Raw genomic sequence first — 20,073 nt, 5'->3', positions numbered from 1 at the left:
ATCGCTTCTCGAAGAGCTGCCTGGACAGTTCTTGAGTTACAATGTTACATGCGCTGCAGAGACGTCATGCCTCTCACTGTCCATGCAGCCCAATCATCTGCTCCACAGGACCACAACTTTAGAACGGCACAAGCACAGCAACGTGAAGTTTGTTGAAATATGTAGTCGACATTAAGCTGGTGATTAGTTAGCACCATTTTTGTCTCCCTTACAAGGGCAGGAATCAAGCAATTAACTCTCACAAATCTAAAATATTTTTTCGTCAATATTACTAAGACTTAACATGAAGTACATATGCATTACAAAACTCCAATGTCTATTTTTTTTTTAAAAAAAAAAAGTCGCAATCTATATTCAACAGAAAATCAATTTCAAGAATTAGATGCCTAAAAAAAAAAAACAAGTGCAAGAATAATCGTAGGAATATCCGAATCAAAGACAAGGAAGAAGAGACAGAAACCTTTACCAAGCAGACTACATAAAACCTCTGCATATATTTGTGCAAACAAATATTGCACAAATTAATATAGTAACTAAATTAATATAATAACTATGATAATACATGTATATACATATTTAAAACTCGGAGGCCTTGTAAGACCGCACCACTGAATATACTCGAGACCTATCCGTAAATAAAGTTGAATACGCAGAAATCTTGTGTGACCGCACCACTTAACATGCTCGGTGCCTATTCGGGAATAACATTAATTGTCAATTATGTATCGTTCTTACTTATTAGCCATTTACTCTTGGTTTCAAGAGTAACATTTGAGAGTACAGCATCTAATCAAACAATTATCACATTTTTCATAAAGCTTAAATTTCACGTTCGGTAAGTGTATAATGGTCAATCTGATAATAAATTTTGTGGAAGTCCATCCAAACGCATCAATTAATGTGCATGCATTTTAGTAAATGAGTTGTCTCAGAGAGGTTATTTCATCGCAGAACCAAGTTCTTGAAGGCTGACAAGTGACAAAGGGTAAATGGCTTGAATTTCATGATCGCTTCATTATTACCTTCAACAAAGCACATTAGTCCACTACCTCAATACCTTTCAAGAATGTAGGTATTGGTCAGACCTGTTCAGTCGGTGTTCTAATTTATCGGGGTATATATACTAGAGAAGAACAAGAGCTGATAGAAGAACTGGAGGGTAGTAATGAAAACCAACTTACCAGTAATACACGAGCCTAAACTTTCATACAAAGAGAAATAACAGTCGGACTACGGCCTGACCATTTTCCTCTAAAAGGAGGCTACAACAACAAACTTGGACGCAACAAAAGAAGACCTACAAACCAAAAAAAGAAGTACATTGGACTTGCTCCTAATAATACAAACACTACATAGCCAGATTTAGAAAAGCCAAGGTAGGTCTTGAGCTTAGAAGTCCCTCATCATTTCGATCAGCGACTCTTAGTATACTTGGACTCGTCAATAGGAATGCCTTCCTCAGCAGCACGCTCTCCACCGGACTTGTCCTTGGTGCTCAATCCGCCCTTTTTGCCCATCTCAGGATACCCTTCATTACCTATCTGCTCCCTCCTGGTCTCCCCTCCCTTGTGTCGCCCTAATCCATTGCCATGCAATAAGCACGCACACACCATTAGCTCAGCTAATTAAACAAACATAACATGTATAACATAGCGAAAATGGGCACAACCAACATAGATTTACATGCTAATACCTTCAGCAAGATGCTCCTGAGCCTCAAGACTTTTGCCACCAGTTCCTCCTGGAACAACAGTCTCTCCTTGCCTTGCCTTGGCGTCCAGCTCTGCCCTTTTCTGGGGATCCCTTCTCTCTTGCTCTGAGGCCATGACTTTACAGTCTCACTCCTTGATCTGTTAGTAAAATTTTCACAAACACTTGGATAGGTACTTGTCGACTTCAGTTGACGGTGAGTCGAACGTTGAGGAAATGCCAAGTTTAAATAGAGGAGGCTTACTTTCGGTGAGTGAAGAGGCAAAGAAAGGAACAGCAGACACGTATGGGGTAAACGCGGATGATGGGGAGATGTAGGATATTTCTTCACGACACGTAGGAGTTAATAATATGCAGTAAGAATGGCACGTACGAGTTCAAAAGCCCTGTGGTCACCGACAGTTTTAGCCAACGGCACCGTTTCATGAGTGAGAGCAGTCTCTATTATCTCATAAGGTTTCTTCACACCGAAGAAAAAGAAGAGGTTTGTGTAACAGTGAAATATTGCCAATTGCTTTTACATTAACTTTCGATCTGCCACCAGCAATGACTATTCAGCTATTTCCGTCTGTGCTTTTGAAAGCTGATCCTATTATTTTCACTCTCGATCTCTTTTCTTAGTGCATGCAGCATGCAGCATTCCTAAGCTACGGTCTGGTTGTAAAGACCCACTAGTTCCTTACCTATATGTGTTACGACTTACGATCCATCCATTCTCTTATGTAAAAATGGAACTGGCCGCCAAGCTCTGTAGATGAATTATACGTGACCATAAGTAATAAAGGATAAAATCTGGAAAATAAAATTTATTTTCAAAAATGCGGTTAAATTGTTAAATCGGCGTAAGCGGGGTGTCTATTTGGTCTAGAGATATAATAATATCTCATCATGACTGTTTTTATTTCTTTAGTTGGTTTGCTGTTCTTCAGTTTGTTAGGCAGATTTTATTTCTTTGGTTGTCTTGCTTCTTCAGCATGCATGCAAGTTCCTTTCCTCTTTCACTGAAATTTCATTTGTCATCAAAAAGGAAAAAAAAAAATCAAGGGTACTCTAGATCATCGTCAATCAGTTGCACATTTGACAGTAGCAATATCTTCGCAGTCCCAGTTGCCAGCTCTGATACAGACATCACCAGTATTGCAATTCATTTATGAAAATACGTAACAACTATCTTCGAGTAGATAGCCCTTGCTTCATGTGTGGTGGATATTTCTAATTATTCTTTATTTCTAGCACTCTCTGGAATCCGAAATTGGGTACAGTTGTAATTAAGTCAAGTTCCGTTTCAGCTTCCATACTTCTCAAGTGTTTGCACTGTTAAGGAACTTTATGTTGTTGTCATATTTATATAATTTTTGCTACTTGCAAAGGATGATAAGAGGGGATTTGAAATTTTGAAGTTTGGAATTAAGTTACATGTCACTGGACAACCTTCATAACATGCATCAGTACTCCATGCACTGCCATATTACCCGGTGCTTATTTGGGATGGGATATAGAAAAGAACATATATATTAAAGCAGAAAATAACCCGCTAAATGAGAAACCAGAGTTCTGATACCGGAAACAAACACACAACTTGCATATAAAGAAAGACAAGGGCAGACCATCGCCATCCGCCCAGACCAACAGCCTCTAAACAAAGCTAGACAACTGACTTCCATAACAAGAAACAACCTACTGATAAAGTGAAGAATGTAGATCATCAAGGTCAGGACAATCAAGGATCAGAATGCACAGATCTATCAAGTCAACCAAATCAAGGCTCAAGACTTAATCTCAATCAACAAGCTTCATCATCAACAGAATGCACACATGTCACTCATCCAGGCAATGATCAAGTGAGAGAAATTAGTTGCAGTAATAGATTGGAGTAGGATACGTGTCAGATTTCTCATGGTGCTGTTAGTAATTAGTTAGTACAGCTAGCAATTAGTCGGTGCTAATTGATCTGTTAGAGTTAGTTATTCATGTACTAGTATAAAAAGGAACTAATCAGCTCATAATGGTTAGCTTAGCTCAGTTGTAAAAAACAGTATCAAAGAAAGTTTGGTAGCTTTTTTCTCTCTAGCTACTTCGACTTCTTCATTCATCTCTGTACGTAGATTTCTAGGGTTTCTGCAAACTCCATAGCCATTTTCTTTGCTCTTCCGCTTTCACCATGATTTCTAGCACCTACAACGTATGCTATCCTTTACAACTGACTTCGACAACAAGAAACAACCTACAACGTACACATACTACCCTAGACAACTAACTTCCATAACAAGCAACAACCTACAACGTACACATATTAGTTCACAGAGGATACACTACTATTCCTAGTACAACTAGGTTTTAAGTTTATAGCACACATAGATAACCCAGGTTCACTAGCTTAGAATAGTTGCTGATCATTTCAGCGATGACCCTCGTTTTTTCTCCTTCTCCTCAAGTGGATGCACCCGAATGCCATCCTCACGCGAGCACGCTCGTCCCCGGACTTGTCCTTGGTGCCCAGTCCACCCTTTTTACGTCCTTTATTACCATCATGCAACCACACACTACGTTAAGTCACAGAAACATAACAAACCTATCGTGTGTGTGTAGACATACCCACTTGTATTTATACAAAATACGTACCTTCAGCAAGGTGGAGCTGAGCCTCAACGCTCTTCCGACCAAATCCACGAGGAATAACTTCCTCTCCCCTCTTTGCTCGCTCATCAAGCTCAGCCCTCTTATTGGGATCCTTGACGTCCTGCATTGTTGATGCCATGATATCTCACAGTTTGTTGCCTTGGTTTTCACTAAACACTTTGGTTTGCACTTTTCAGCCGACTTTTGAGTTGGAATTGGGAGGAAATGCCTCCTCATACGGAGGAGGGCCAGGAGGTGGCTGACACGTAATGGGGTAAACGCGGATGATCGATGGTGAGATGTACGGCTATGGTTAAAGGAAACAGTTAATTGTGTGCAGTAAGAATGGCACGAGTCCAAAGCTTTGTGGTGACTCACTAGCGACCACACCTTTAACACATAGCTAGCAGAAGAGATTATCTCCAATGGTATAGCCATCTACAGTAATTGATCGAGTTGGTAAAGTAGTATTCATTTTCCTTGTGGCCTCCAGTAATTTAGGAAAGCCGTCAAAGATTGGAACCCCTTAAACCACTCCTCAGATTATGAGCCGTGTGTCGAAAATTCGAAATATACATAATACATCCATGATATTTTATTACAATAAAGAATTAATGATCAATAAATTGTAGTGATCAGTTGAGAAGAAATATGAGAATATTATTATTCTAGGCGTGGAGTTGTGAGAGGACTAATAATATCCCGAGGTTGTTTCTCATTTTTCTTCTCATTTTATTAGAACTAGTAACAGTACTGTGATTCGCATTGGATAGCTAGCGCCTGATAGTTAAATCTCTCATCAATATTCACTGATTCTTATTTGATAATCACTTCTAATTTTCAGAATCAAACCAAACTTCAAACTTCGAGATATAACATTTACTTTACTTGCGAGATTGCTAGTTCACATTGAATCCTAATATCGAATCCTTAATCAATAAGAATCACCGAAGCACTTCAAATAGATGACAATCACTCAAAGGTTCTGAACTGCATTGTTTTTCGTATTCAGCGCAAGCCCATTAATTACTAAGGACACCAAATCATTTCTTCTCGGTTATTTTAAACACCCAATATCCTTAATATTTCCGAGACCACATCAATCGAACATCAATTTGTTTCGATACTGCGCTCATCCTCCTTGAAAATTCATAATCTTCAAATTGAATGACAATTAACCTCAACAATGCCTGCATGATCCAACCCCAAAATCAATGACATGCAAAGATTGAAATGAGTTTGAAGAACAGAAAAGAGTTGGTGGGATATAAGCAGCTCCAATGTAAAAATTGCACATTTCTCTTGGAAATCCCGGAACTTACCTCGGTCACCTCCTGAAATTTTGATCAGATCGGATCCAAATTCCAAATTCCTCTTCCTCCCTTGTTCTCTTCTCTCTTTTTTCGTCTCCTCTTCTCCGTGTCGGCAAAAGACAGATTTTGGTCTCGGTCTCGTCTCTTTTCCTTCTCATGCTTTGTGTAATTTATTTTGCTAATCAGGACAATTTAGAAAGTTCAAACGTTCTCCAAAGATGAAAATCCTCCTTGCTTTATTAAAGTAGAGATAAAGAAAAATACGTCAATAACCCCTCAAGAAAAATAAATCAATAACCCCCACACCCCCTCCCTGTGATTTCGATCTGTCAATTATGTTACTTATATGATGAAACTCTTTTCTTCTTGCTAATTAAGCTATCTTCTATCTCCCGCCGTTGGCCCTCCATGATCGAAGTTGAAGCCCTGGGAACCCGGTGATGAAGTTGAGGCCTTGGTGGAAATTGATCTTCCCAATGAAGGGGGTCCCGTATTTTTTGAGTGTGGGAAACAAAAATTATTGGCCAATTAGACTACCAAACCAGGCTTCTTGGCCTCGGATGCATCTTTATTGCTCCCAAGTAAGCTTCCGCCACAAAATGGTTCATTTCTTTTTCAATCGAAAAGAATTGAAGGATTACAATTATAAAAGAACCACACTCCCTTATGAAGCACCATGCATGAGGTGATTGAAGCCATCAAGTTAGACTTAATTGACCAAAGCTAGCTAGTCCTTGTTTAGAAGCTATATCATAAAATTGTTTCTCTGTGTGTTAATGAAGCGGAGTTGAAGTGATGTTTCTAAATAGCCTTGGTTAGGTCGTATCTCGACTACTTATTTCCATACAAATGGATACTAGATCGGACTATCGCCCGACTATTAGTTTCTAAATACAAACTACACTACTTCAGTACGTGGAAAACAAGCAACACAACAACATGTGCTAACTATACTAGAACCATATTATTCCTATTCCAAGTGCAACTAGATAGAGTGGCCAAGTTCAACGACTAACTTGATTCTTCATCAACCATAGATCATTTCAGCGACGTCCCTCTTGCTTTTCCTTATCCTCAAGCGGATTCAACGGAATACCTTCCTCGCGAGCACGTTCTTCTCCAGACTTGTCCGTGGTGCTTAGTCCACCCTTGCGTCTTCCTAATAATTCATTACCATGCAAGCACACACACCACGTTACTTAATTAAACAAAGCAATTGAACAAACATATATAACATAGAAGATTCATATGCATGTATATATACGTACCTTCAGCAAGGTGCTCTTGAGCCTCGAGGGTCTTCCCGCGAGTTCCACCAGGAATAACAGTCTCTCCCTTCCTTGCCCTCTCATCAAGCTCGGCCCTTTTCTGGGGGTCCTTGAGGTCCTGCGTTGATGATGCCATGATTTCTAAGAATCTCACTCCTTATTTCTAACACTACTTCTCACAAACACTTGGTATTCACTTTTTAACTTATCTGACTGAGTTGAATTGGTAGGAATTTCCTGGTTTATGTAGAGGAGGGCTTGGAAGGTCAGTGAAGAGGCAAGGAAAGGAGGAGCTGACACGTAATAGGGTAAATGCTTCTGACGAGAGAGGTAGGGCTATGCTCTTAACGACACGCAGGCGGCCTGATCATTTCATGACATGCGGAGAGAATGGCACGAGGCCATAGCTTTGTGATGACTCGATCTAAAACCGCACCGTTGCTAGAGAGAACAGAAGAGAGTATATCTCCAATATGATACTGCACCTTATGTTGAAGTAATTTAGGCATCCACTATTATGATGAAGTAATAGATTCAGGTATAATCTGCTGTCATAAAAAAAAATTCAGGTATATATAATATGATGAATTCATTCAAAACCTGTTAGTGATGTTTGAGGGACCACTATTCTCAAATGTAACGTATTCTAAATGTCGTGATCTTAGATTTTACTGGAAAACAGAACTGCATACCTATTTACCTATAGCTCGTCGGCTTTAGTCCTGCCTTAGTTCACCAAACTTTGATAAAATTATTATTTGGGGCAGGATGGCATACATAGATGCATTAATGGTCCTTACGTACATCTTCCTTTCAGATGATATTTTTGAAATTTCTGAATTTAGATGTTTGATTAACATCATTTGCAGTAATTAAATTGTTCTCAGAAATCATTCGTTAAATAGGAAATTTAATAGCCTAGTAGTCGAAATGCAAGTCTTTCTTGGCCTATGCATATGTACGTACCAATTGTTGATTCCTGAATATACGGTGCTCAGCGCGCAACTCCTAATTTAATCAAGTGCCAATAGAAATCTGATAAAGGTATTTGACAATAACAAATTAAATCAGTAAATACCAGGTTAATTAGTTATGAAACGTACTCGAGTAGCTTTACGTTCAAATAGAGAGGTACAACGCGCTCTGCGCTAGCTTCTGAAAAACAAACTGCACTACTTCATTCCGCAACAAGCAACAACACTACCCACGAACGATACCTTACTGCTATTACACCTACTCGATCTAGTTTACGGCAGCCACTGACGAAACCAAGTTACAAATAAGTTTATTTCTTAAGGTTGCCGATCATTTCGGCGTGCGACTATTTGTTTTGTGCACGTCTATTGTAATGCCTTCCTCATTGGCACGCTCTTCTCCGGACTCGTCTCTTGGGCCTATGCCACATCAGCCTCCTTCCTAGTCCGCCCTCCCTTCTCCCCTCCCTTGTGTCGTCCTTCATTTCCATGCAAGCACACAAACACGTTAGCTAAACAAATAGATTAATAGAAACTAACAAAAATAACATGTACAAGGGAAAGTTTAGCCCGTGTGTGTGTGTGTACCTTCAGCAAGATGCTCCTGAGCTTCGACGCTAAAACCACCAGTTCCACCAGGAACTACAGTCTCTCCCCGCTTTGCTCTTTCTTCCATTTCAGCCCTTTTCTGGGGATCCCTTCTCTCTTGTTCCGATGCCATGACTTCTCAGTCTCACTAGCTCCTTTTGTTCTCTTAAGTAATTTTTCAAGGATACTATATGCACTACAACTTAGTTTAATACTTTAATGGGGACTTGAGTTGGGTTGAATGCCTGCTTTATATCGAGGACTGGAGGAGGGGGCTTGGAGGATAAGTGAAGAGGCATATATAACGGAGTAGCTGACACGTAATAGGAATATGGATGTGGACGTTGGAGATAATGTAAAATAATACATTACTTCATCCACTCCTTGTACTTTCATTATTGTTTGGAAAAAATTTTAAGAACCGTACATGCACAACATATGGGCTATTCTGAAGATCAGTACATCAGGTTTTAAAGAAATCAGAAAGGTACATGAAGTTGCAATCCTGACTCACAATTAATTGGTACATTATCGTTACATCATCCGTTAGTTAGTGTGATTTTGGTCAAATTTCTAAGGGCAAATCGTCTCTTTAAGGATTCATAAAAAAATAAAATAAAAATTGCAGAAGAAGGAGAAGGAAGACGAAGGAGAAGGAAAAAGGAGAAGGAAGAAGAAAAAGAAGGAAGCAGAAGGAGGAGGAGCAAAAGAAAATCAGATTTGGGAGTCCAAATCAAACCTTGATATCAGGGAGGGAGGGAGGGAGGGATGAAGATGGAGAAGGAAGAAGAATAAGGAGGAGGAGAAGAAAATCAAATTTGGGTGTCCAAATCAAACCTTGTTATCGAAGAAGGAGGCATGGAGGAAGAAGCTAGAAAGAGAATGGGGAGAGATGAAGACTTAAAATTGCCCTTTGAAAATTGAATAATTGCGTAGAGTTAAAGGTGTTATTGACATCCTGTAATAAAAGTGTGTCAGATTTTGAAAGTCATGTAGCGTTCTGATTTCTTTGAAACCTAATGTACTGATCTTCGGAGGGGCCAATATGTTGTACAATTCTTAAAATTTTTGCTTATTGTTCAAATTCACCACTATTCCTTTTGTTAACTTTTGTTTTTCACTTGTGTGTGTGTTTTGAATGTGACACAATAAAGATCCCAGAAACCAAACTGACCTTTTCGCAATCCTGACAAAAATATTATTTGTCGTTGAACGTACTATTCATTCCTATGTTGGTAACATTGGGAAAGTTGTTGAAAAAGTTGTTATGAATAATTATGTAATAAAATAACAAAATGCAAGTAATTAATGCAAGGAATGAGTAAGGGAAAATGAAGCCCTTGGGGGTATAGGAGGATTTCCAAAAGTAGACTGTATTTCTTGAAACGTATTTTAGCAAAAAGTTCATAATGATTAATTAAAGTGCAAAACTAATGGTTTTAGAAAAATTTCTTTTCAGGGCGAAGACTTAACCCATATTTGATTCCTTAAAAAAAAGTCTGGAAAGAGCTTAGTGGTTGTTACTTTGATTAGATCTAAATACGGTGTTGGATATGTTTCTATCTCCTCTAATTTAGAATCACATATGAGGAATTGTTACCAAACGCCACCAAAATTCACATGAACTTGTCATTACTATGTTGGTAACATTGGGAAAGTTGTTGAAAAAGTTGTTATGAAAATCATAATTAATGCAATAAAATAACAAAATGCAAGTAATTAATGCCAGGAAGGAGTAAGGAAAAATGAATCCCTTGGGATTATAGGAGGATTTCCAGAAGTAGACTGTATTTCTTGGAACGTATTTTAGGAAAAAGTTCATAATGATTAATTAAAGTTCAAAATTAATGGTTTTAGGAACGTTGGTAACATTGGGAAAGTTGCAAAAGGTTTTTTTTATAAGGTTTCTTAGGGCTTTGCTAGGGTTTCTTTTATTTTTTATTTAACGTTTTGCTGCGCTATTTGGGTTCTGGTGGCAGTTCAGGTTCCCTCTTTGGTCTGGTTTCTTTTTGACGTTGCTTAATTCGGTGCGTGATACTCTACTTGGTTTGACTCGGTTTTGATGGTGGTGGCAAAAGAATCTGGTCGGTAGCTCGATGGTTTTGGTATGGTTTTTGGTCTTGGCAGTCTAGGACCACCTGTCGCGGTGGCGACTTCTGTGTTTCGAATAACTCGAAAAAAATTCTGAAGGAATCAAATAACATATCTTTAGATCAAATTCGAAAGATAAAGTTGCACAAATTTTTAAGGACAGATATTTATACTTATTTTTTAAATTCACCAAAGACTGAAGACTTTCTTTTCATGTCTCATATGTGATCTTTTCTTACTTCTCTGTATTAAATCAATTTTCTGCTAACCATCCTTGTCCTCAGACGTTCGATCTACACGCTGCTAAAACAAAGGCTTTCCTTCAATAAGGATTACTGTATGATTTCATCTAGCTCTAATTTGAAATCGACTCTACAATGCATTGATAGGTGAAATTCTGCTCTCTTGCTTCGGAAATGAACTTCTAAATAACTGCTACTTTATTCCCATCTTCCTACCAAATGGAAGGGAGTTATATATCACAAGAATCATATTTAAAAGTTCACAACAGAGAACATGACAATTCTGCAATACATTAAAAATCTCCTGAAAACTCTGTAGCCATGGGGGCTAGGGTTTTCCTTCGCTAATATTTCTCTCGCTTCCTCACCGATTTTGCTGGGGGAGCCATGGGTGATTCACGTGTGGTATGCAATTGGTCCTTCTTGGATGTTGCGACACCAGTTAGGGCTCCTAAGGTGAAAAAAACTTTTGCTTCTCTTTTGACTTCATCAGCAATCCCAACATCAGATCTGCCCCAACCTGTGATTAAGGATGGCAGAACTACTGTTAAAATTTCTGAAGATGGTTATCAGTTGGGTTTGGAGAATTGCAAGTTTATGTTGATCGGTCGTCTGCAACTGGCATCGACAGAAAGTTCTTATGGTCTGCAAGATCTGCGCCAGAAACTTAGTCTCTTTTGGGGCAACATCGGTCAATGGAAGATCATTCCAATGGGTCGTGGTTACTATTCTTTTCAATTTGCATCTGAGGATTGTATGTCAAGAATTTGGGCGATGGTTGCCATTGCTTTGAAGCCTGGAACATTGAGATTCATGCGCTGGGTTCCTAATTTTTCCCCTGCATGTCAGCGCAATACAAATGCCCAAGTTTGGGTGAGGTTATGGGATCTTGGACTCGAGTACTGGGAAGCCCAAACACTCTTTGAAATCACCAATGGAATTGGTGTCCCCATCAGGATTGATGCGAACACACTTGATCGAAAGTAATTTGGTCTATATGCAAGGGTTTTGGTGGATATTGACCTTTCCACAGAACCCCCATTGGAAATTATGGTAGAACGTGAGGGTGGTGGAACCCTAGTTTTGGAAGTTGAATATGAACATCTGCCCTTATCATGCTCTCATTGCGGTAATGTGGGTCATGCTATTAATTCTTGTAATTGGCTTCGTCCTTCTCAAGCAAAGGAAGTGAAGGAGAATGACATTAATTCAAGGAGGGGGCGTAAACGAAGTCGATCCCGTCGACATCGTGCAAAGAAGAGTAATGTTTTTCAAGTCTACGTTGCTAAGAAAGTGGTGGAGGTGGTTCAACAGATTGGAGACCCCTCCTCTGCTGATCCTAATGCATCATCTGGGATTTCACGGATAGTACATAATGACATGGTCGAGACTTCACAGGTTCCAGAGACACAACTTTCTCCTTTGGCTGCACCTTCTCCAAGAGTGCATTCACCAATTCTAGGACCTCCGTCTGTGGGAGGTTTGGCAGGTATTGTAGCTGTACCTACTGTTAATGCTTTCCAGGCCCTCGCAAATGAGTCTGAGACTGATAGCGAGGGAGAGACCACAGAGATACAATCTAGTGATGATGTGCAACGTGGAGCGGATGTTATCATTGAAGAGGATACTATTTCCAAAACTCCTTCCCCTAAGGAGTTACCTAAAGATATGGCTCAGTCAGAATCTGATGTTCATAAAGCTAAGTTCTGTTGGGGTGATTTGGAAAATGAAGAACCTCTTGGTAATCATACATATGCTCAGGCTGAGTTAAGTCCTCTGTGTTCCTGGTTTGATGAGGGTGAAGCAACTGTGGAAGATGAGAATCTTTTTAAGTCTCTCCCAAAATCTCAAAATAAAAAATTGAAGTCCAAAAGAGATTCATGAGACCCTTACCCTACCCGCAATCGGACACCTGTACGTTGTGCGTCTTGATTTTTGATTCAACCGGCTCTGCTTAATCATGTTTATGTTTTAGTTGTCTTTCCGTTTTGTTATTTCTTCTAAAGGATATTGGCTTCATGTCCCCCCTTCGGTACTATTTTTTTTATTTAATAAATTATTTTAATTGCCAAAAAAAAAAACATGACAGAGGCATGAACTCGATCATGACTGGGAGAATGTCTTCACAAGTTGGGAGATAAAACAGCCGTTATTTAGCAGTCCAATTCATAAATAATTAAAGAAAGAAAAGTAGGAAGTAAAGCAAGCCAAGAGTTTCATAGCTAGACAACAAGAAACAACAGTACGCTACACATAATACATTATCGATCCCTACTCTAGTCATAGCAAGACGTAAACAAGCCAAGCTAGCTAGGTCTCGAGCTTAAAAGAGGCTCATCATTTGGATCAACGACTCTTAGTTTTGTACTTGGGCTCGTCAATCGGAACACCCTCCTCAGCAGCACGCTCTCCTCCGGACTTGTCCTTGGTGCTGAGTCCACCCTTCTTGCCCATCTCATGGTACCCTTCATGGCCTATCTGCTCCTTCCTTGTCTGCCCTCCCTTCTCCCCTCCCTTGTGTCGTCCTTCATTACCATGCAAGCACAAAACGTTAGCTAAACTAATGAAAACAAATTAACACACAAAGCATGTCACACTATAGCCAAACTAATACGTACCTTCAGCAAGGTGCTCCTGAGCCTCGAGGCTCTTGCCACCAGTTCCACCGGGAACAACAGTCTCTCCCCGCCGTGCTTTTTCGTCCAGCTCTGCCCTCTTCTGGGGATCCCTTCTCTCCTGTTCCGAGGCCATGATTTTCTTATAAAGTTAAAACTCTCACTACTTTGTTTCTCTTATCTATGAACTTCGATCAATTGACGACGAGTTCAAATGTGAGGTATTAATTGGCTTCTTATAATAGAGGATTAAAGGAGCTTAATTGAAAGGTGACTGAAGGTCTGGAGCGGCAAAGAAAGGATGTACTGACACGGTATGAATGGCTAAACGCGGCTGATGGAGAGATGTACAGGGACACGCCGGTGCTTTTGGATATATAATATATACAGTACGAATGACACGAGTCCAAAGTCCATAGCTTTGTGGTGACTCACTGATTCGATCAGACCGATCCATAGCTTTGTACTTATCTTCTTATACATCTTCCTTGTTTTTTTTTTTTTTTTTTTTTTCTTCAGGGTACCTGGAGATCGATCGAATCTTCTCATCATTATACCAAAATCAAAGTTGGGTATTTCGATCTTTAATGTATAGCTAGATCCCTGCCACAGTTTCATTCGAAAAAAAATAAAAAAGATAAGTTCATCCGATGAATGATCTTAAAAGCCAAGCAATATGCATTCTTAAAAAAAAAAAAACAAAACAAAAACAAAAACAAAAACCACGTACTTAATTTGATTTATAGTGTAAATGCGTTGAAGTAGTAAAACTAAATCGTTGTGCTTGAAAAACACAACCAAGCACAAGTCTTAATTGAATCTTATACGTCCTGCACGTGGATATGCAGTGGATGCACATGAAAGCCGGATACAAAACCTCCCCAAAGTACGCCTCTCCAAAAATTTACTTCAATAAGGTTGAGAGAGAAAAAAAACGAAAGGGAGAATAGTCACTTTGGTCACTCAATTATGAATTATGACCCATTTGATATTTTGGTCACTCAAGTTTTAAATATATCACTTTGGTCACTCAAGTATTACACTGTCATTCACAAAAGTCACCTAAGGGGCATTTTTTTTCACAACGAAGTGACTTTTGTGAATGACAGTGTAATACTTGAGTGACCAAAGTGATATATTTGAAACTTGAGTGACCAAAGTGTCGAATGAGTCATAGTTGAATGACAATTTGTGAAATTCTCCCAAAACGAAAACTCATTTTATATCTTGCGTCACAAGGAATTTGAATTCGATATGAAAATTTGGAATATCCTTCTACTCCGGCATCTGTCGGTCCAGGATCAAAAGCAACCATTTAGCTTCTACCGTAAGGACAAGTGATCTTCTCTATCTTGAGCCAACGTTTCCGGAATTCAAGTCCCGGATACTTGTAGAGTTGTACGTCGTCCAAATTTTGTTTCAGTTCCTGAAGTACGTGTCCCTAGCTATATGGCAATATATGTGCTTATTGCTTCTATTTGGTGTTTGCCCTGGTTTTGCTTTCTGCATCTTGCCCTTGCATTGTTTTATCCTGCTGTGTTACAAATCAAAGTCTTAAATTCCAGTTAATTTTTCTAACTTAATCAGGTACCAAAATCTTTTGGGATGCGATAAAGCGGCACTTGTGATTAAAACAGAAATTACTGGGTACAAACTTTCACTACTTTATTATATATACAACAAACAACAACCACGTTCACTGGTCGTTACACACTTAATTGCAACACACAACAGAAGCAGTACATGCATACTAGCTAGTACAATCCTGTCTAGTCGTCAGCGACTCTTAGTTTTGTACTTGGACTCGTCAATCGGAATGCCTTCCTCCGCAGCACGCTCTCCACCGGACTTTTCTATGGTGCTCAGACCACCCTTTTTGCCCATCTCATGATACCCTTCATGACCTATCTGCTCCCTCCTCGTCTCGCCTCCCTTGTGTCGCCCTAGTTCGTTTTCAAGTGCACACAGTATTAATCTAAATTGTAAACAAACATATATAACATGTACGTACAAGCACTCGGATATATATATTTATATATATATATAACAGAAAAAAAAAATGTACAGTTAATTAAGCACTCATGCACAGAACCGCAGAGACTAATAGATACCTTCAGCAAGGTGTTCTTGAGCTTCAAGACTCTTTCCACCAGTTCCACCAGGAACAACAGTCTCTCCCCGCCTTGCTTTTTCTTCCAGCTCTGCCCTTTTCTGCGGATTCCTTCTCTCCTGTTCCGATGCCATGGTTTCTTAAAATCTCACTCCTTTGAACTGCTACTATTTTCTCACACACTTTTTATTCACTTTTCTAACTCCTGTTGACGACGAGTTGAACCAGGAGGAATGCTTCAATTCCTTATATATAGAGGAGCTTCGAATGTGTGTAGCAGAGGCAGAGAAAGGAGGAGCTGACGCGTAATACGGTAATAGGGTAAAACGCGGCTGACGGAGAGAGTGGGATATGCTACTTACGACACGCAGATGCTTTTGAACAGTTGATGATATGCAGTAGGAGTGACACGAGTCCATGCCTTTGTGCATGGTGACTCTTTACCGTAAGAATGATCATTCTAAAATTCTAGAAATGGAACTTTATAAATCGAACAAAATAATGCCTATTTTCATTTGGGTAAACGTACACTTGGGTTCAGTTCCGGGATGAAGCTACTCGTCAACCGTTCGTTCCCTTCTGTTTTTAAGTTCTATGAGTAGGGTTTTTAGTTCATTCCCTTTTGTTTCCAAGTTGTCCGAATAAGGTTTAATTTTAGGTCAAGTTTAAGGTTTAGCTATTACAAAACCAAGTCAAAATATGACCATTAAAAATCTCATTTCATCATAGCGAGTAAAATAGAACTTCACTCCACTTGCATTAATTTGATAGGTCATCAATCAAAATTTCATAGCCTCCAAGTTAAAGAGATCCTAACTCAAAGGGTTTGGTCTAGCGGAAACTGATTATGTCTGCAAGTTGGACAAATGTGAGCTGGATATTTAAAGAAGTTTAGCGTTCGATCATCCGCTTCTGCAGAACACTTCTTAGAGAGAGTTTTATCCAAATCAGGTCTCACCTAGTCACCTCAGAGTGGTAATACATTTTGCCACCATTTTTTATACCAAAAAAAAAAATTAAAGAGATCCTTCTTTTCAAAATTTGATGTCAAATATTAGAGATTGTTTGTTGAATAATTTTCTTCCAGGATTCTCCCTTCAAAACTTGATCTCCTCAACAATTGGGCCTTCCATACTTGGATCAAAGCTCGATTTGTCATTCTAAACACTCATTAATTAGTAATCCCAATAATACAAATCAATTGTACTTTGTGAGAATTTCTAAATTCCATCCACTTGTTAGTGAACTCTCTAGTGGGCCTCAAATGGGCTTTATGAAATACTCCCAAGTCCACTTGCGTGTTTTAAACTCAACAACAGCAAGGCCACCTGAAACTTCAAAGCTCAAAAGTTTCAAACCCCAACTCGCGACATCGCTTCACGCTCCCTTCACCATTGTTTACGATTTATCAAGATTCTCTGTATTCTAAATTTCAGTGCACACCTCATTTGACCCCTAAAAACTATTAACTTATTATACGCGCCGCATTCGCCGTCCTCTTTTACCAGAAGAACGTCGTCACTAGTCACCACTCCTCCTCGTTCCTCTGAAGGAGACGAAGTTGAAGAGAGAAAAACATACCCAATTCCTCTTCTACTTCATCTCCTCGCCAAAACCCAGATTCCACTTCCCCCCCCCCCCCACAAATCAATGGAGAAAAACCAGAGCGATTCCCCTAACGCCGTTAAGAAGCCCATCCCGCCGTACGTCAAGGCCCTATCGGGCTCGCTGGGCGGGATTGTGGAGGCCTCGTGTCTCCAGCCCATTGACGTCATCAAGACGCGGCTGCAGCTCGACCGGACCGGGGGGTACAGGGGAATTATCCACTGCGGCACCACGGTTGCGCGCACGGAAGGCGTCCGGGCTCTTTGGAAGGGATTGACTCCTTTCGCGACTCATCTTACTTTGAAGTACGCGCTGAGGATGGGATCCAATGCGGTTCTGCAGGGGGCGTTTAAGGACGCCCAGACCGGGAAGGTCAGCAATCACGGCCGGTTCATTTCCGGGTTCGGTGCCGGAGTTCTCGAGGCTCTTGTTATTGTCACTCCTTTCGAGGTAGCTTCATTTCTTTTACGATTACCGTCATTTGAATTTGTAAGGATGTGTTTCGATCTAGGAGGTTGCTATTTTTGCATTGTTGGATTTGCATGGTGGATTGTGAATTGTTAAGGTGTAGAGGTTATCATTTCCAGGTTATTGATTTATTCCTTGTGGTATGGTGGTTTAGTTGAGTTCATGGACTGAAAATTTTGGATACCATATAAGTACGGAAGATCAAGTTATGTCTTTAGTTCTATATGTGGAGAACCTTAACTTTTCAGTTTGGAATTAGACACAGAAAAGCCATTTTCTTTCTTCAGTGTGATACATTTTGAGATATGAATGTCAACTTAAGTTGATGAGGTAATGGGAAGTGGTATGACTATTAAGATGCTACCTTAGTGTTTGAATTCCTTGTTTAAAGGTTCTGACATGGATGCTTGTTGACTATGAGGGATAGTTTGATTAGGATAATGGGAAGTTATGAGATTATTTGGAGACAGACTTAGCTTTTGAGTTGCTCGATGCACATGTAAAATCCATTTTCGTTATTGTTTGCCACGGTCTAAGCATGGATGCATGTTCACACTATTTTATAACAATTAGCTTGATGAGGGGTAGTGGAAAAAGCTAAGTTGTTGTTTTGATATTTTATTGGTGCAGGTAGTGAAAATTAGACTGCAGCAACAGAGAGGATTGAGTCATGAACTTCTGAAGTATAAGGGTCCTGTACACTGTGCTCGTAGGATCATCCGGGAGGAAGGTCTTCGTGGGCTCTGGTCGGGGGCTTCTCCAACTGTTATGCGCAATGGGACAAACCAGGCGGCTATGTTTTCAGCCAAAAATGCTTTTGATGTTCTCCTGTGGAAGAAACATGAAGGAGATGGGAGAGTCCTGCTGCCATGGCAGTCTATGATATCAGGTTTCCTCGCAGGAACAGCAGGTCCCATTTGCACCGGTCCCTTTGATGTTGTCAAAACAAGGCTCATGGCTCAGGGCAGAGGGGTTGGTGAGTTGAAATACAAAGGCCTTTTCCATGCCATCAGGACAATATATGCAGAGGAAGGGCTTCTTGCCTTGTGGAAAGGACTGCTGCCGCGGCTCATGAGGATACCACCCGGGCAAGCCATCATGTGGGGTGTGGCTGACCAATTAATAGGATTGTATGAGAAACAATATCTTCCCCTTGCCCCCTTGTAGGTATCATCTCATTGGTTTGCTTGTTCTGGTTTTTAATCCCATCACTAGCATTCATTCTTCGGTATTTTAGTCCTTAACATTTCTTCTTCGAGTTTCTTTGGTTTCTCATACGAGCAACAGTTCTCTAATAATTTATCAGCAAGTTTTCAAGTTTAATAAGTAGACCGTATAGCGAACCTATTGCATAAAAAAATTCATCACGAGAAAAGAGGGAGCAATGGCATTTGATGTGGTCAGTAGGTGTTCCCATGTATTTTGTGTTAATGTTCTCTACATAATTGATTATTTTGGTTGATATTCAACACCACCTTCATGTTATTCTTTTGATTGACTTGTCAATGTGATATTCATTTTGAAAGAGAAACGGAACAGTATCCTCCGACCACTTACAAGTCTAGTATGACTATTGCCGACGGGCGGCCCGTCAAATTGTTGCTATTCCATGAATGTTGTTCATCAGCATCCAATACGTCCAGAACATCAGCGCTTTTATGAATTATGATGTCCAAGCATAGAACATGAACTCAACTTGTGATGTCTTTGCTCTTTGCCTTGGTGATTCACTATCTCACTCGTTTCCTTTTCCACATTTAAATTTGGTTCCAAATTGTAAGGTAAAACTATGGAGGAATGACATGAACTACCAAGTAGTATAGAACAGATGATTCTGCTAGGTTATATCCTAACTGCACCTAGTCACGACTCACAGCGGAATTAAGGAGGAAATGGGGATCCCTTTTGTGGATATGCCTCGAATGCTAAGTTTTATTTTCATTCCCGAGAGATAAACATATCGGACTAGCAGATTATTAAGCTGGGTTGCGTTGAATTTTATTTATTATTAAACCGATCAAAATTTTAGTCAAATCTGCTCTAAATCCGATTTATTGACAGGTTTATATGTTATACATAAATTTTTTTTTGTTCCATACTATATTTACTCAAGTTAGAGTATTAATTTATTAGTTATTGTACTGCTAAAAGAATGAAAAATTCCTAGTGAGCATGCTTGCCAAACGTGACTTTTCATAAAAATGATTCCATATTGTGGAATCTTGGCAGGACGGAAAATACAGTGTGAAACTCGTCTTTCATAGTTTTTTTTTTTTTAGTTTTTCTATTGGAACTTCCAAATTTACTCACTTGACCTCTATGTTTTTTACATCTCTTATCAAATTTTCAAATACTAAATTTACTCACTAAACCTCACTAAACTTCCTCAAATAACCTTACTCATATAATTTGCAAACAAATTATTATCTTTAAAATAAAAAATTTAGTCATTTCAATGATTTAATCACTC

At 39.5% G+C, this 20,073-nt stretch overlaps 4 protein-coding genes and 1 pseudogene across 4 annotated transcripts; 1 reads left to right on the top strand and 4 right to left on the bottom strand.

The window, feature by feature from the left end:
- Positions 1-1,114: 1,114 nt before the first annotated feature.
- Positions 1,115-1,895, bottom strand: LOC133721404 (late embryogenesis abundant protein EMB564-like). Its single transcript, XM_062148006.1, has 2 exons — positions 1,694-1,895; positions 1,115-1,576 (listed from the first exon to the last, which is right to left on the bottom strand). Exons 1-2 carry the CDS (start codon positions 1,824-1,826, stop codon positions 1,413-1,415), a joined length of 297 nt encoding a protein of 98 aa, XP_062003990.1. The 5' UTR covers positions 1,827-1,895; the 3' UTR covers positions 1,115-1,412.
- A 4,790-nt stretch (positions 1,896-6,685) lies between these two features.
- Positions 6,686-7,046, bottom strand: LOC133722774 (protein SLE3-like). The gene is made up of 2 exons (XM_062149645.1): positions 6,911-7,046; positions 6,686-6,801 (listed from the first exon to the last, which is right to left on the bottom strand). Exons 1-2 carry the CDS (start codon positions 7,044-7,046, stop codon positions 6,686-6,688), a joined length of 252 nt encoding a protein of 83 aa, XP_062005629.1.
- A 5,979-nt stretch (positions 7,047-13,025) lies between these two features.
- LOC133722315 (em protein H5-like) lies at positions 13,026-13,593 on the bottom strand (annotated as a pseudogene).
- Positions 13,594-15,069: 1,476 nt separating this feature from the next.
- On the bottom strand, positions 15,070-15,732 carry LOC133722316 (em protein H5-like). Its single transcript, XM_062149196.1, has 2 exons — positions 15,532-15,732; positions 15,070-15,363 (listed from the first exon to the last, which is right to left on the bottom strand). Exons 1-2 carry the CDS (start codon positions 15,662-15,664, stop codon positions 15,197-15,199), a joined length of 300 nt encoding a protein of 99 aa, XP_062005180.1. The 5' UTR covers positions 15,665-15,732; the 3' UTR covers positions 15,070-15,196.
- A 1,145-nt stretch (positions 15,733-16,877) lies between these two features.
- On the top strand, positions 16,878-18,834 carry LOC133722402 (mitochondrial succinate-fumarate transporter 1). Its single transcript, XM_062149296.1, has 2 exons — positions 16,878-17,585; positions 18,234-18,834. The coding sequence occupies exons 1-2, from the start codon at positions 17,181-17,183 to the stop codon at positions 18,768-18,770; spliced, it is 942 nt and encodes a 313-aa protein (XP_062005280.1). The 5' UTR covers positions 16,878-17,180; the 3' UTR covers positions 18,771-18,834.
- Positions 18,835-20,073: the final 1,239 nt, after the last annotated feature.

Source organism: Rosa rugosa, chromosome 7 (assembly GCF_958449725.1).
Source record: "Rosa rugosa chromosome 7, drRosRugo1.1, whole genome shotgun sequence".
In the NCBI taxonomy this organism is placed as follows: Eukaryota; Viridiplantae; Streptophyta; class Magnoliopsida; order Rosales; family Rosaceae; genus Rosa; species Rosa rugosa.
Note: the sequence above shows the minus strand (reverse complement) of the source record. Positions and strands in the feature narration are given on the sequence as shown.

Excerpts from the sequence above, each read along its gene's own strand:
- LOC133721404 (XM_062148006.1), bottom strand. The coding sequence starts at position 1,826 with ATGGCCTCAGAGCAAGAGAGAAGGGATCCCCAGAAAAGGGCAGAGCTG. Across the intron at positions 1,577-1,693 it reads TCAGGAGCATCTTGCTGAAG|GGCGACACAAGGGAGGGGAG; the intron begins GTATTAGCATGT and ends GCAATGGATTAG.
- LOC133722774 (XM_062149645.1), bottom strand. The coding sequence starts at position 7,046 with ATGGCATCATCAACGCAGGACCTCAAGGACCCCCAGAAAAGGGCCGAG. Across the intron at positions 6,802-6,910 it reads TCAAGAGCACCTTGCTGAAG|GAAGACGCAAGGGTGGACTA; the intron begins GTACGTATATAT and ends ATGAATTATTAG.
- LOC133722316 (XM_062149196.1), bottom strand. The coding sequence starts at position 15,664 with ATGGCATCGGAACAGGAGAGAAGGAATCCGCAGAAAAGGGCAGAGCTG. Across the intron at positions 15,364-15,531 it reads TCAAGAACACCTTGCTGAAG|GGCGACACAAGGGAGGCGAG; the intron begins GTATCTATTAGT and ends AAAACGAACTAG.
- LOC133722402 (XM_062149296.1), top strand. The coding sequence starts at position 17,181 with ATGGAGAAAAACCAGAGCGATTCCCCTAACGCCGTTAAGAAGCCCATC. Across the intron at positions 17,586-18,233 it reads TTATTGTCACTCCTTTCGAG|GTAGTGAAAATTAGACTGCA; the intron begins GTAGCTTCATTT and ends TTATTGGTGCAG.